Source organism: Dendropsophus ebraccatus, chromosome 8 (assembly GCF_027789765.1).
Source record: "Dendropsophus ebraccatus isolate aDenEbr1 chromosome 8, aDenEbr1.pat, whole genome shotgun sequence".
Lineage (NCBI taxonomy): Eukaryota > Metazoa > Chordata > Amphibia > Anura > Hylidae > Dendropsophus > Dendropsophus ebraccatus.
Window position 1 is genome coordinate 38,938,756 of NC_091461.1, and position 15,924 is coordinate 38,954,679.

A 15,924-nucleotide genomic window follows, 5' to 3' on the forward strand; every position below is an offset into this window, starting at 1 on the left:
GCTCATCTCTAGTCGTATCCACAAAATAGGGGATAACTTACAGATTAGTCCAACCACTGGGTCTACGGCGATTGCCAGAACGCAGGAAAAACTGTAGTGCTGAACTGAATAAAGTAGGCCACTCATGTGCGCCCACCGCTCCTCTTGGGGGATTGGCCTACAGCACTGTGTTCTGTATGTCAATCAGTTGCAGGTAGGGATAGGGAAGAGGCATGCATGCTGTGGCTTGGCACCACCTCCTTGACATTTCAGGTCTAAGCATAACATAAAGCTGATTCCCTTTTAAATATTCTTGAAAGCAAAAGTGTGATATGAGAAGAAAAAACATAGCTGCCTTGCATCAGAAACAGGGCCACACTTTTGTTCAGGCAATGTTTGATATTACAGCGTAATATCATCTATGTGAATGAGGCTGAGCTGCAATGCCAGACATAGACATAGAGTTTCTAGAAGAAAGCGGCCATTATTTTCTTATCTCATACAACCCCTGTAAGCTTTAAGCAAGGGTCACGTAAAAGTGTAGAGCGACTGGCTCTATATCTTCCACAAATAAGACTACGTAACCTGAAACCAACTTGGTGGCTTGATAGTCACAACAAAAGTTCAATGCACAGATCCATGTTCTAAATAGCTGCGCATTGTGAAGTCTGTTCCCAGGAGGAGGAAATGTTTTACAAATTGATAAGAAGTAAAGCTATTTACCATCTGTCTGCAGTTTATCTGATGGAGTGGAGCAAAACAAAAATGAAATCACTGGCAAAACATGGTTCATAGTGACTTTTTTTTCTGAGAAAGCATCTACATTTATGGCTTGTTTTTAAATTGGGCAAATGCGAGCTATATTGTGATGTTTTGGAACAGCCGGGACAAGACGTGTTTATTGCCTTCTGTTAACACAAGAAACATGTTTGATAAAGTGATCTTCTGAGACCATTTCACTTCATTGGCAAGACCATGCCAGGAACTCATATTGGAACAAATCGCTAGCAAAGCTGGAAGGACTGCAGAGAATAGGCACAGGACTTAGTTTCATCTGGGTCAGCTACATATGTGAGTATGTATGGGTCAACTACATACAGGGCTCTGTGTCCTGCCATAGGCACACAGACTGGATACGCCCCATTAGGGTGATTGCACCCTGGATCTCATCTCTATACACAGAAAGCGGTGAAATCAGTGATAATGCCACAACATAATTTGGTGGCATTAGTAAACTTTAAGGTTCTGACCCATGTGGATTTAACCAACAGGATAGTCATATCATTTACACTTGAGATTAAAGAGTATCTGTCATTAGAAAAAACTTTCTACATGTCACAGACACATATAAAAAATTGTGATCGGTCGGGGTCTGAGTGTTCACACTGCAACCAATCAGGAGAACGAGCCGGGAGAAATCTGTGCTGCCGCGTGCTCCTCTTCCTGATCTGTGTCCGTCAGACCTGGACAGCCCCATAGACTTACATTGTGCAGCCGCCCAGGTCACTTTAAACAGGGCTGGGAGACATCATGTTGAGCGTGAGCTTCGCTCTGCTCGTTCTCCTGATCAGTCACAGTCTGAACATTCACAACCCGACCGATCAAAACTTTTGTCATGTCTCATGTCATATCTCTGTGACATGCCAAAAGTTTTTCGTAACGACATGTTCACTTTAAGAAGGAATTATTAATAAGTAATTCTATTTAAAATTTATCAATGTAGCCAGGACCCACAGTGCTCTTCCATCCTTTATTACTGCTGTAATTAAGGCTACAAAGTGGCCAGAACACGTGTAGCAAATAAGCGAGACTGCACCACGCTTGCCTCCATTTTTGTCATGAATTTCGATGAAATAAAGATTTGCATTTTTTAATTAGATTTTGATGCTGGACCACCTTTCTTTCTGTCCATCCTTTATTGCTTTACCTTTGTATACCGTCACATATGAGACACAATAGACAGCTAGAGAACAGGTCACATTGACATGCTGCTCTCTAATCTATTAGAAAGCTTTGACAAATTTTAGTGTTATACACTAATAAAACCAGAATGACATATACAGGTTTTAGCATCATATTATTATTAAGTACATTTAGGTCAGTAGTAAAAGTGATCTGAATGGGTGATATGGGCAATGTCAGTAGTCCTGAAATTCTACACACATTACATTTTGTCTGCGTGTCACGGATGTTGTTTATAGAGGATCTGGGAACTAGAAAATTACCAGATAAATAAAGACTGATATAGTAAAGTAATAAAAGACTACTCATTGCATAGTACATAGGTGTGTAGTCATAAAACTACCTGCACAAAGTTACAAAACATCCAAAGCCTACACATATCCTGACTGATATGGAGAGGCTCCCTATCGTCTTACACTGTGTTGCTCAACGTCCAATTAAAGGTTTAGAAATAACATGTGCAATTGTACTGACACAGCTGTACGGCCACAGCGCCGATATAGGGAGTATGCTGCAGGCAACCTGGTGGACAAACCAAGGATTAAAGTGATACTGTCACCCCCCTCACTCTATGTGCAGTTTTCCGCACCATCCACAAACTTAGATGCTCCACATTTGATATATAACTGTATATAACTTGTCTGCATTTTTTTTGTGCTCTAAAATCGCTTCATTGGTGGACATGGTCACAAAGGCAGGGCTTCACAGTAGTTGGGCCCCTTCCCCAGCCAGAAGATGGGGCCCAACTGCCATGAAGCCCCGCCTAGGTGACACTGTGGACCGATGAAATGAAGCGAGAGTAGGGGGGGGGGGTGATAGTTCTCCTTTAAAAATCTCTATTGAATCCTGTTGTCAGAACCCAAGGCCACTTGGAGGTCAGTCGCTGTATGGCAGCTTGAAGTAAAACACATGAAAAGAAGGCATCATATGCAATAGGCATTGCCTAAATAATAAGGATAAGGGAGAATGTACATTGAAAATATTAAAAGATGAGATTTCAATTCAAAGGGGGAGATTTATCAAACATGGTGTAAAGTGAAACTGGCTCAGTTGCCCCCAGAAAACAGATTCCCCCTTTCATTCTCCAAAGAGTCTGTGAGGAATTAAAAGGTGGAATCTGATTGGTTGCTAGGGGCAACTGGGCCAGTTTCACTTTACACCATGTTTGATAAATCTCCTCCAAAGTTTCTATTGTTATTCTGCAATAATATCGCACTACACCAGTCTCACCTTGCATACACGAGCAACTCTTGCTACTTTGGTCTTGTCTAGAAACTCTGACGTTTCTTCCATGATGTTCTCATTAAAGAAGTAGTAGATCTTATCATCATCTCCTATGGCAGTAGTTAGACTTTCTCGAATTAACCTAGAAGTCACAAACTCAGCATCTAAAAAAAAAAAAAACACAATAATCTCTGTTATTTTTTTCACTTTAAACAGAATTTGGAACATAAGTGGGATGTAAATGTATAGTATTGTGAACACGCTGTACAAAAAGTCTAAAATCGTTAAATAGCTGCTGGAGCTCTGTGCCTAATCCTGGGTTCAAAATACTCTGCATACACCAAGATAAATGATAAAATTCTGTCTGCTCACAGCAAGCACTAGAGGGAGCTCAGGAGCTGGCTGCATGTTCTGAAAGAAAACCAAAGCACAGCACGAAGTTAGTGTTTACCCCTTGTTGTTCCAATGCAGACTTGATATTATATGCAAACTTTGATATTTTAAAGCTAAACTATATCACCAAAAAGAGTAGTAGAATATACTGGCAGGTTAAGAAATTGCCAACTTTACATACAGCTTTAGGCTACGTTCACACTACATATGAGACCGGCCGTTCCGTGACCCCGGCCGGGTCACGGAACGGCTGGTCTCTGGCCAGATCATCTCTCCGGATGATCTGGCCGGATGATCTTTCCGGCCGCGGAGCTCTGATATTTACAGTTATATGGCGGCCATCCACTCAATTTCAACAGTGTGTGAACATAGCCTTTCTGTGTTTTCAATCCACTCCTGGTTTAGGTTGCCATGAGGACCTGACATGAGGACCAAATACTGCCTGAAATATACTGTATGTGAACCCAGCCTTCCTCTGCTTCATCTAGAGGCCATATCGTCATCCTATTATAGTCTATAGCTGGCCATTGCAACCTTCTAAAAAAAACAGAATAACACAAAAGCGGAGCTGACAGGAGACATGGCACAATGCTTCCTCAGCCACTGTGTTCTAGTCATCGGTGGGAGTCCCAACAGTCCCCACCATCAGAGAAATAATAGCATATTCCAATGATGAAAATGTGACAAAATAATTCTATCCAGAAGCTCCATCCTTATGTCACTGCAGATAGAAGAAGGGGAACAGGGTTGGGCTGGAAATCCAGGCGGCTTTATAAAAGGCCAATCTCAAGCCGTCTGCCATCTTGTAAAATATCACACTGTCCCAGAACTTCTTTTTTTTCCCAAATGTCATAACAAAGAATGTCAGAGAAGGAGCAGAAGCTTTTTCATATGTTCAGTGATAAATTATTAACAGTTCTTCCCCAAAATGTCACTTGAGTACAAAGCGGAGAGATGAAAAGAGACAAAAACATTTCCAAAGACAACGGATACCAACTTAAGTCCCTATTCCACAGGCCGACTGAGAGGAGCAAACAAGCGCTATTAGCTCCTCGTTCCACGCGGCAGCAGAGAGCAGGTGAGTGCGGGAGGAGCGGTGGGAAGGTGCGGGGAGGGGGGGGGCTGTTCGGATGATCACTAGATCGTACGGGCAGCCCATAGCATACAGCAGCTGTCTGCTGCCGCTGCTCCTATTCCGCGAAGCGACAGCAGCTGATCCTTGCCGTATGAGTCGTTTGCCTTTCAACATGTTTGAAAGACAAACGACGCAACGATCAGCCAACATGACGGCTGATTGTTGCCTTCTATTCTACGGGGTGATTATTGGCCGCAACAGCCGATATCGGCCACATACAGCCGATAATCGTTCTGTGGAATAGGGCCTTTAGGCTATGTGGGAGCGCCAGGCATTTCAGAACACAGTCTGTGACCTCTGACACAGCTGATTGGCTGCGGTAGTCACGTGACATCTGCTCCAGAAAGAAGACTGGGAGACCAACCAGAGGCTAAATAGAGCAGGGGTCCTCAACTGGCGGACCGGGAGGCCAGATGTCCGGACCCCTGGTCAGACCTCCAAATCGCCCCGGATCCGGTCCGTCAGTTAGGAGGTCCCGGTCCCCACCACACTGCCTCCCGCCCCATAGGCGTACTGTCCTTAGGTTGCAGTACGCCTGTGGGGCTGGGGGCAGTGTCGGTCCGGCCCCCGGCTGATATGCGCTCTGTAGGGATGTCCCAGGGATTCCCCAGCAGAGCGCGCACCACTGACCTCAGTGTACGCCGTTGGCCTTCTCTATGGGAAGTACAGGACGGCGGCGCACACTGAGGTCACTGGTGCGCGTTCTGCTGGGGAATCCCCGGGACATCCCTACAGAGCGCATATCAGCCGGGGGCCGAGCCGACAGGAGAAGAGGAGACAGGCGCAGCGGGGGAGCGAGGTGCTAGGTGAGTTGGGGTTTGTTTGTTTGTTTTTTTTGTCTGGGGGCCATCTATAAGGGTAGAGTGCACAGGGGGGCTATATACTACAGGGGGAGAGCACAGGGGGCTGTATACTACTGGGGGGACCTCACAGGGGGCTATATACTACTGTGCGAGAGCACAGGGAGGCTATATACTACTGGGGGGAGAGCACAGGGGGGCTATATACTACTGGGGGAGAGCACAGGGGGCCTATATACTACTGGGGAGACCTCACAGGGGGCTATTTACTACAGGGGGAGAGCACAGGGGGCTATATACTACTGGGGGGAGATCACAGGGGGGCTATATACTACTGGGGGGAGATCACAGGGGGAGAGCACAGGGGGCCTATATATACTACTGGGGGGACCTCACAGGGGGCTATATACTACAGGGGGAGAGCAAAGGGGGGCTATATACTACTGGGGGGAGCTCACAGGGGGGCTATATACTACTGGGGGAGCTCACACAGGGCTATATACTACAGGGGGAGAGTGCACAGGGGGGCTATATACTACTGGGGGAGCAACAGGGGGCTATACACTACTGGGGGAGAGAGCACAGGGGGGCTATACACTACTGGGGGAGCAACAGGGGGGGCTATATACTACTGGGGGGAGCTCACAGGGGGCTATATACTACAGGGGGAGAGTGCACAGGGGGGGGCTATACACTACTGGGGGAGCAACAGGGGGGGGGGCTATATACTACTGGGGGAGCAACAGGGGGGGCCATATACTACCAGGGCAGTCACCCCCTTTGTACCTTATATCAAAGGGCTGGTGAGAGAGAAAAAATGCCAGTTTTCCCGCTAATAAGCAGCAATTCTGTATGTAAATAGTTGAACGTTTGTGAAACGATGTTCAGCTCGGACCGTCACCTGACTATAGACCCCGGTAAGTGGACCTTCACTATAAGTTGTTGAGTACCCCTGAAATAGAGCATCAGCAGGGGATGGGAGAGCGGAGTTACTGATGGATTGTTATTTGGAGGGATAACCTCTTTAAAAGGGATTATCTAGGACTAGAAAATACATGGCTGCTTTCTCCCAGAAATGGCACCACCCTTTCGCTTGTGTGTTATTACAGCTTAAGTTAAGAAAGCAAAGCGTAGTTGTAATACCACAGACAAACTAAGGAAAAGTGTGGTGCTGTATTTGAAGAAAAAGGTTATGTGTTTAAATCATGACTAAAACCTTTAAATAACATTGGACCATTAATGTCACTATACCACTTAAAGGGGAACCTCAGTGGAAAAAAAAATCTAATCGTCTGGGACCAGAAAGTTATATAGATTTGTAATTTACTTGTATTAAAAAATCTCAGGTCTTCTAGTACTTATCAGCTGATGTATGTCCTGCAGGAAGTAGTGTATTCTTTCCAGACTAACACAGTGCTCTCTACTGCCACCTCTGTTCAAATCAAAAGCAAATCCCCTTACAAAACTCTAATCTGCTTTGAACAGAGGTTGCGGCAGAGAGCACTGTGTTAGACTGGAAAGGATATGCCACTTCCTGCAGGACATACAGCAGCTGATAAGTAATGGAAGAGTTGAGATTTTTAAACAGAAGTAATTTACAAATCTATAAAACGTTCTCATACCAGTAGATTTGAACACCCCTTATTAGAAAGAAAGACAAAAACACAACCTGAGCACAGTTGTGGTACTGTTTATGAAAGAATGTATTTTTTTTATTCCTGGATAACCCCTTTAGGGTGCGTTCACACCTACAGGATCTGCAGCAGATTTGATGCTGTGTTCAGTTATTTAAATGAAATCTGTTGCAGAAAATCAGCTGCAGATCCTGTAGGTGTGAACGCACCATTAAACAGTATTTCTAGGGCCCACAGGAGAAATAATGCTACAGATCAACCTTACATTTATAACAAGTACTCATCCACTCTTTGTCAAGCCAAAATAGACCATAGCGGCAAGTGACTGATTCCAAAGTCAACTACATGTAGTTTTTTAGTAATGACTGTCAGCATTAACCTATGGGGAAAAGAACTGACCTTGTGCAATTGTATTTGTTAATGTCATTTTGAACGTGCGAACAGCTAAATGCTACAATTGCCGCCATAGCTCACAGATGACTCACAGAGGATTGTCTGTCAGTTACCATTATATACAAAAGCCAAACATCCCAGTAAGCCACTGACGTATTTTAAACAACACATATAGCACTTAATGCTGTAAATACGTAAAACATGTTTTTGTTTTTCATATGTATCTTACCCATCAGCCAGTGCAAGGGGGATGCCTCTGTTTTTAAAGAATGTGGAACAATATTCCTTCTTATATCTGGGACACTGTGGAAGCCGTAGCGAGAGGCGGTGTACAGGCCTCCATCTGGAATCAACAAATCAAAGAGATTAGTCTTCTGATGAATAAACAAAGTGAAGACATAAGACATTATCAAGGCTAGAAAGATCAGAAGAAACAGCTCCGCTGAAGGTATAGTCTAGCTGAGACAAATGAGCTGTGTAATCTATACCATACCAGCTCTGCTTCACCTAGCTGCAACCACGGAGGGCGCTATGATGTTTATTGGGAATGAAATAGAATATGAAGTCTGATTTCCCGTAGTTAACATAGAGGCAGGGCAGGCAGCTGCTATGGGGCCCGTGCAGCAGGGGGGGCTCGGAAGAGAAGGTAATAGCTGTCCTGTGTCCTTCTGCTTAACCTCTTATGTACTGCAGTGTGTAAGTGACCCAATGTTCACTTACATACTGAAACGCAAAGGTTAAAGGGGTTGTCCAACGAAAAATATTTTCTTTCAAAACAACTGGTGTCAGAAAGTTATATAGATTTGTAATTTACTTCTACTTAAAAATCTCAAGTCTTCCCATACTTATCAGCTGCTACATGTCCTGCAGGAAGTGTTGTTTATTTACATTCAGAAACAGTGCTCTCTGCTGACATCTCTGGCTAAGTCAGGAACTGTCCAGAGCAGTAGCAAATCCCCATAGAAAACCTCTCCTGCATTGGACAGTTCCTGACTCTGCCAAAGATGTCAGCAGAGACCACTATTACTGAATGTAAATAAACAACACTTCCTGCAGGACACATAGTAGCTTATAAGTATGGGAAGACTTGAGATTTTTAAATAGAAGTAAATTACAAATCCATATAACTTTCTGAAACCAGTTGATTTGAAAGAAAAAATTTTTCCCTTTAAAAAGCAGATCTCTGCTTCACTGCACTGATAACCCCTGACCTCTGTTGTCCGCTACCGCAATCAAGTAGGAAAATGTGCAAAGCTGAAGCTCTGTGCAGAGGTCAGGGTTTATCAATGCATGAGCAGCAAAGCTAAGATCTCCTTGTCTTTTGCTTTTTAACCCTTTTTTGTGTTGCAGCATGTAAGTGAACTTTGGGTCACTTACACACTGCAGTACATAAGGGGTTAAGCAGAAGGTAGTCTGCTCTTGCACCTATGCATTTAACCATAAGGGCTCCTCATGGGCCCTTATAATTAAATACAGTGGATTGAAAGAGAAAGCAGCCATTGGCTCTCTGCTCTGCCAGTCACTCTTGTGGCTGCAGCCAGGATTCTGCCTCCGGCCACAAGAGGTTTCGTTTTTTGGCCACATTATCTTCAGGAATATATAAGCTTAGTAGAGGGACAGTTCAATTCTTAGGAAACGCTACTTCAACAATCGGAATGAAACTAGATTTATGGTTATTTTAGGGTTAGGATTGGGATTTCCATATAAATGATTTTAAACTAAATAAATTGACACTTTTTTTTATGATTGTGGGAGCAGCCATCTGAGCTGCTCCTCTGTTTACAGCAGTTCAGAGAGATGCTTTACAGCAGCCGCATAAATATAGTAGTGTGGAGTTAAAGATTCCACCAGATCTCACTTCTGAGACCCACTGCGATCTGGAGATATAACTTCTGAAGCTAGCAGCAGTGCACTTCACCCTCTGGCCATCCGCAAGATGTGACTAATTTGCTCCAGAGACTATGAATAAACAAATTAGAAATGATTGACAGCCAGGGCGTGACGTAAGTTGCTGCTATACTCAGCTATTTATCCTGATGACTTGTCAAAAGTTATTATGTTTGACAGTAACACTTTAAACAATAGGTCATTTTTTGACAATGTGTCCTTTTAAGACCTGTCAGCACTACATTTCCTAAAAGCCATCATGTCAACAGTCTTGAGCTATCAGAACTGCTGACAGGCCCATAACGTATGTTCATACATACTTTTGGTTTCGGTCATGCAGCGTGTATGACTGCATAAGGAGTTTTTATATGTCTTTGCCACAGCAAGTGCCAAGAAGGTGGACCTATCTGCTTAGGTGTCCAGAGCTCTGTGCATTGAGAGCACTTCTCAGCTAAGACTGATGGCTCAAGCATCCAATCAGAAGACCACTAGAGCTATCAGTCATAGCTGAGAGGGCTAGGAATGGTCCTTACATAAAATGCTGTGGGCACCTAAAAAGTAGAGCCCCACCCCCCAGTGAGGTGCTGGGACCCTCAAACACATCTATCCGTTATGCAAACTGGTTGAACAAGACCAAAGGTATGTATGGATTCCCCTTCTGATCTCTGTATGGGCAGTTTTTATGGCTCGTAAACTTCCACAGTCTTAAAAATACCCCTACCTTGTGTATAGGGGATAAATGTTATAACTTGGAAAACCCATTAAACTGGAATGTAAAGAATTCATAAAGTTCCTATAGCGATCTTGTTAACCACTATCACTGGTTTCAATATGCCAAGCCTGGGGATGCCGTTATAAGGGGTATGGAGGTAGCAGGCACACCCCAGCCCAGAAACCTGAGGGGTTAATATTGTAATTACTACTACATACACGCTTACCTATTATTAGACCAGTGTAACCAATGTCTGGATCATACGGACACTTCTCTTTTCCGTCTTCAAAGCTAGTAGGTAAGAGGAAGGTCTTTGCATCCTAAACAAACAAGCAAATAAATAAGATTAAGGACGCACAGCGGGATCAGTGATCATAGCAGGATAAAAGGGAACAGCAGAACACAAGAGTCCTAAGCGGCTGAGCTAATGGACCACCACCGTCCCCTCAAGCTCACACTGCCAAAACTTCCTCCGATTCTGTTCATTAAACAAAACCTTTCAAAAAGCTACAACGTCCAATTGTGCCTTGTAATAAAGTGAAAAGTGTCTGTTTTCTGTCAATACCAAAACAATAGGCTATATGGCAATGGCACTTTAGAATAAGGGTACTATTACACGGAACGATAATTAACGATAATTAATTAATGATGATTATCGCTCCATGTAATAAATACAACGATCAGCCGATGACAACGATCATCGGCTGATCGTTGACATAGGTTTGGACCTATTTTCGTCGGGCGCCAACCATGCACCGCTACGTGTAATAGCGGTGCGCGTCCGGCGACTGACGATATACATTACCTATCCACGTTCCAGGGCTGCTTCTGCGGTCTTCTTCTCCCCGGGTCCCGCGCGCTCTAGCTTCAGAGTGGCCTGTCAGCTGACAGGCCACTCTGAAGCTAGAGCGCGCGGGACCCGGGGAGAAGAAGACCGCAGAAGCAGCCCTGGAACGTGGATAGGTAATGTATGTAGTTTAAACAAGGGCTGCAAGGACATCAATAACGATGTCCCTGCAGCCCTTGTTTAACGATTATCCGGCCATGTAATAGGTCCAGTAAACAAGCGACGATCTAGCAGATTGCTGCTCGTTTACAGGTATTATCCGGCCCTCCATCGGCCCGTGTAATACCCACCCTAAAACTTTCAGCTACAGAGGATGCAATGTTGATTACATGTAGGAACTGCAGTACAGCTTCAGGTTCACACTGCCAACAACACTGAGGAGTAAGGGTACTATTACACAAAGCAATTTTTAACGATAAACTCAAATGACCGCTATGGCAAACAATCTGAAATCGTTCACCCAATTACACGGAACGACGATCGTTACTTATTTCGTTTGTCCCGTCGTCGCCACTGCATTCGCCACTACTGCGAACGACTGAACGACGTCTTATTACATGCAAATGATCAACACAAAAAATAGGTCCAAATTCTATTAAACGACCAACAATCTCTTGTCGGTAGTTTAATCATTATCTGCTATTACACTTAACGGTTATTGTTCAAATCTGAACAATTTAACGGATTTTCGAATGATAAGCGTTCTGTGTAATACCACCCTAAGGGTCCTATTATACGAAGCGATTTGTAACGATTAACAACTAACGACAAACTATCACAAACAAGATTGTTTATCGTTAACCTGAAATCGTTCACCATATTACACAGACCGATGGTCGTTAGTTACGATCGTTACTGAGATTGTTACTATGATCATTTATTCCTTCTGATCCCAGCAAAACAATGAACAATGCGCAATTACGCTGAACAATTAGTGAACAAATGTGGAACTTGAGTGAACAAATGTGGAATTACAGTGAATGATTAGCGAACAATTAACAAGGATTTTAGGTTCAGATCTAAATCAACGACACACGAACCATTTTTCAATCGTTGCCCGCAATTACACAGAACGATTGTCGTTTAAATTCAAACGATATAACGATTTTTCGCATGATAATCGTCCTGTGTAATAGGCCCATAAGAGGCTGATCCACAACCTACAGCCTGGCCTACAGCTGAAGCACAAACTAGATATGAGATGTGTAGATGCATCTGCAAACATTACAGCAGTCCAAAGACTGAACATACATACTGTATATCTAGGTTTAAAGTGAATACATTAAAGTGGTGTTTTTCATATACTGTTCACTATTTACGTATCTGTTTTATTCTCCATCCCACTCTTTTATTAGCGGTAGAGGAAAGAAGATGGGTTTGTATAAGAGGTTGCATATTAGACAACAACAATAATAACCTGATTGCAGTTATGATCAGCTATAATCTGTGATGGAACTTCAACACAAGTGTTAAAAGGGGGTATTCCAGCACAAAAATTTTTTTCAAATCAACTGGTGTAAGAAGGTGCCAGATTGGTAATTTACTTCCATTAAAAAAAACGCAAGTCTGCTAGTGCTTATCAGCTGCTGTATGTCCTGCAGGAAGTGATGTGTTCTTTCCAGTCTGACACAGTACCCTCTGCTGCCACCTCTGTCCATGTCAGGAACTGTCCAGAGCAGTAGCAAATCCCCGTAAAAAACCTCTCCTGCTCTGGACGGTTCTCTGCCAGACTAGAAAGAATACACCACTTCCTGCAGGACATGCATTATTTTTTAATAGAAGTAAATTACAAATCTCTGGCCATTTCTGACACCAGTTGATTTGAAAGAAAAAAAATTTAGCTGGCGTACCCCTTTAATTTCCCTCCATGCTACTAGAGGCAAAATGGAGCATTGGGCTATGTTCACACAAGGTATATTTTCGTAAAATTATTCCAAGGATATACCTTGCATTGCTGTTTATGGCCGGAGTGTATACACATAGTATATGCTCCGGCTGGGATCCCTAGCGGCGCCGCAAACTGACATGTCAGTTTTGTGCATCCGCTATTCAGTGAATAGCGGCCGTAGAAAACCCTGTCAGTGCACACTGTGGATCGAGCAGCTGCGACCGCTAGCTCCATAGTGTGCTGTGGGGAGTTCTGTGCCCACATCAGAACTCTGCGTCCATAAAGATCAACCAGCCGGTAGTGCAGTGATCTTTTCAGAGACCGGCCATTCCGTGACATGGCCGGTCTCTTATGGCGTGTGAACATAGCCTTACACTGTGCCCAGTCAAGTTAAATGGTTGCTTGTGTAATGTATGGATGTGCCGAGTCCTTCAGATCAAGAGGTGCTGTTTGATTTTTTTTTTCTATAACATTGGGGATAACTTGGGATAAGTGAATGCATAAGGTTCATACAATAGGTTTATGATGGAGGTGCTGCACCGATCATGTACAGAGAATACTAACGACACACACATACAGTATCTAGAACAGCAACAGCCCAATAGTGTAGTAAGACTTCATTACAGGGGTTACACTACAATATTGATAGCCTATCCTTAGGGCTCTCTTACTCAGGACAGTAATTGACAGAACAGGCCAATAACTGCCCTTTATAATAAGCCCAGCGATTGGCCAATGAACAGGTAATTACTCTTTGCCGGCTGATTGCATGCTTGCGGCAGGTTTAAAAAACATTGGTAATTGGCTACAATGATCCAGCAATCATTCATGCAGCCCACGCTTCCATGTAATGGGCTTGGTAAATGAGCACCAATCTAGAAGACTGGAGCTCCTATCAGGCAGAAGTTAACTGTGTAATACAGCTCTTCGAAAAGGCCATCAGGGAGTCCAACTCGCAACATCCACCTTGTTTAGATGATTGAAAGGTCATCTTCTTTGTTTGTCAGGTACAGCTCCATACGTTTTATAGTGGCTGTGCTTAGTACTGCAGCTCATGTATTTGAATGAGACAGGGTTGCAGGGATAAAAAAAACGAACATGGCCAGTGTTTTTTAAGAAGCGTTATTTTGTCCGTGCCTTGAAAAACACTGGATGTCTGTTGATTGCATCCATTTTCATGCACTGGGTTGGGGGAGTGGGTGACAGAAGCGCGGGAGACAGGAGTGGCGACAGGAGTGGAGGAGATGGGAGAAGTGACAGGTGCGGGAGTTGACAGAAGCGGGAAGAGGCAGCCATACTATGACCTGTCCTATTTTTTCACGGCAAGGACCACGGCACGGATACAGGCTAGAGCCCCACAGTCCCTTTTATCACCTGATCACAGCAGGTGTCTGGAGTTGGAGACCACAGTATCAATATGGGAAACTCCCTTAAAGGAAAACGGTCATTATTTTCATTCTGCCTAAACTACATTTGTGGAGCCCCCAGTGTCACCTGCTTGTCTTTACTGATCTCTCTCTATACCCAAAACAAGAAGAGCTATTAAGGCCGTCAGGGCTGGGAAAAGCTGCTAGGGACCACCCTAATGACTGCTGTTTCAAGGAGCGTTAAAAAAACAAAGCAGTTTCCCTTTAAGCATCCTATGCCAGGAAACATGTCATGTCACCCCATCATTGGGGGTCAGCTATTGACCCAGGTATAGATTATGCCTTAGCTTCATGGACTTAGCTTCAAAGCAATCCCTCTGCTCTTTTTACAGAGTACAAATAATTTCTTACAAAAGGGTGCTAACACACACAACCGATGCGCAGCAGATTTGATGCGGTGTTCAGTTATTTACATCAAATCTGCTGCGTATCTGCAGCAGAAAATTCACTGCAATACGATGTGTGTGAAGCTACCCTAACAGTGCTTTGGTCACGCTTGGTAAGTGTTTTTCTTTCTATTATACTACATTAAGCTAAATGAGCATCTGCGATAGTAAGAATTAAATTGTCAAGACAATTTCAGAAGTGTTAAAGACGCACGGCTAATTACATTGCAGCTCAAATAAGGTAAGACGGAGAACGGAGTGATGAATTCCTGGAAGAGAGAATTAATAAGTCAGAACGTATTCTTGGACCACACTAATTGTGTGTTTCTATAAAATAACTTCAATCCCCACAGGCTGGAGCAGACTTTGGAATTTAAATTTATTTATTTATTTTTTTTAAAGAGCTGATGAAATGTTTGCTCTTTGAACAGATGACACATTAAAGGGTAACAAACGTTTAAAGAAAGCTACTGACACACCATAATGACACGTCAGAGGGCAGAGTCCTGAGATCCCCACCCACTGCTAGAATGAAGGGGCTGAAGAAGCCGAGAGCTGTGCCCCTTTGGCTGTATTCTGATTTGATCTTCACATACTGTACACAGCAGAGCGGAGAACAGACTCCTAGAGGGTCTCTGAATCCATACACTACATCTGCCTCTTCAGTAGCAATTGGTGGGGGCCTTGGATCTGAACCCCCAACAATCAAAACTAGCAAGTCACTAGCAATTGCTTTCAAACATTTGTTCCTTGTTCCGGCATGTTACCGCATACTCAGCATCCAAACAGCTTTGATGCTGATGACACTGAGCAGAGTAAGGAGACAATGTTCTATCCAAGCATTACACTCGGACACAAAATGAATGTTAGAAACCAAAGAATTCAGAATCCCATCTGAACAACCCAAGGCCATGTAACTGCCAAATATCTAGATGTACATGCCAGAAATGGTCTTCCTGAAAGTGACAGCCTGCCTTTATTTCAAGTTATTCATGTCCCATCTGTATTATTATTATTATTATTTTTTTTAACTAGAACAACTTTAGGATGGGCCTAGTTACTTAACTCCTCTGCATAGGCTAGTGTTATGTGATGTTTAATGGTATAGGACTCACACAGCACAAATGCATAACTAACAGCAGCCTGACGATGCAGAATAGCAACTCGCTGATTCACTCTTCAGCTGGAGCAGATATAGGTCCAAAGACACTTGCATCTCAGTATTAATCCAAAACACTTCATAGTGGTACCTTGGTT

At 43.6% G+C, this 15,924-nt stretch overlaps 1 protein-coding gene across 2 annotated transcripts in view; it reads right to left on the reverse strand.

Moving 5' to 3' along the window:
• Nucleotides 1-15,924, reverse strand: part of SEMA4G (semaphorin 4G) — a 176,555-nt gene that overhangs the window by 38,534 nt on the left and 122,097 nt on the right. For both annotated transcript variants that reach the window (XM_069980193.1, XM_069980195.1), the window contains exons 6-8: nucleotides 10,346-10,439; nucleotides 7,750-7,863; nucleotides 3,172-3,329 (exon numbers count right to left, since the gene is read on the reverse strand). In XM_069980193.1, the coding sequence (XP_069836294.1) occupies nucleotides 3,172-3,329; nucleotides 7,750-7,863; nucleotides 10,346-10,439 (366 nt within the window). The remainder of the gene's footprint in view (nucleotides 1-3,171; nucleotides 3,330-7,749; nucleotides 7,864-10,345; nucleotides 10,440-15,924) is intronic.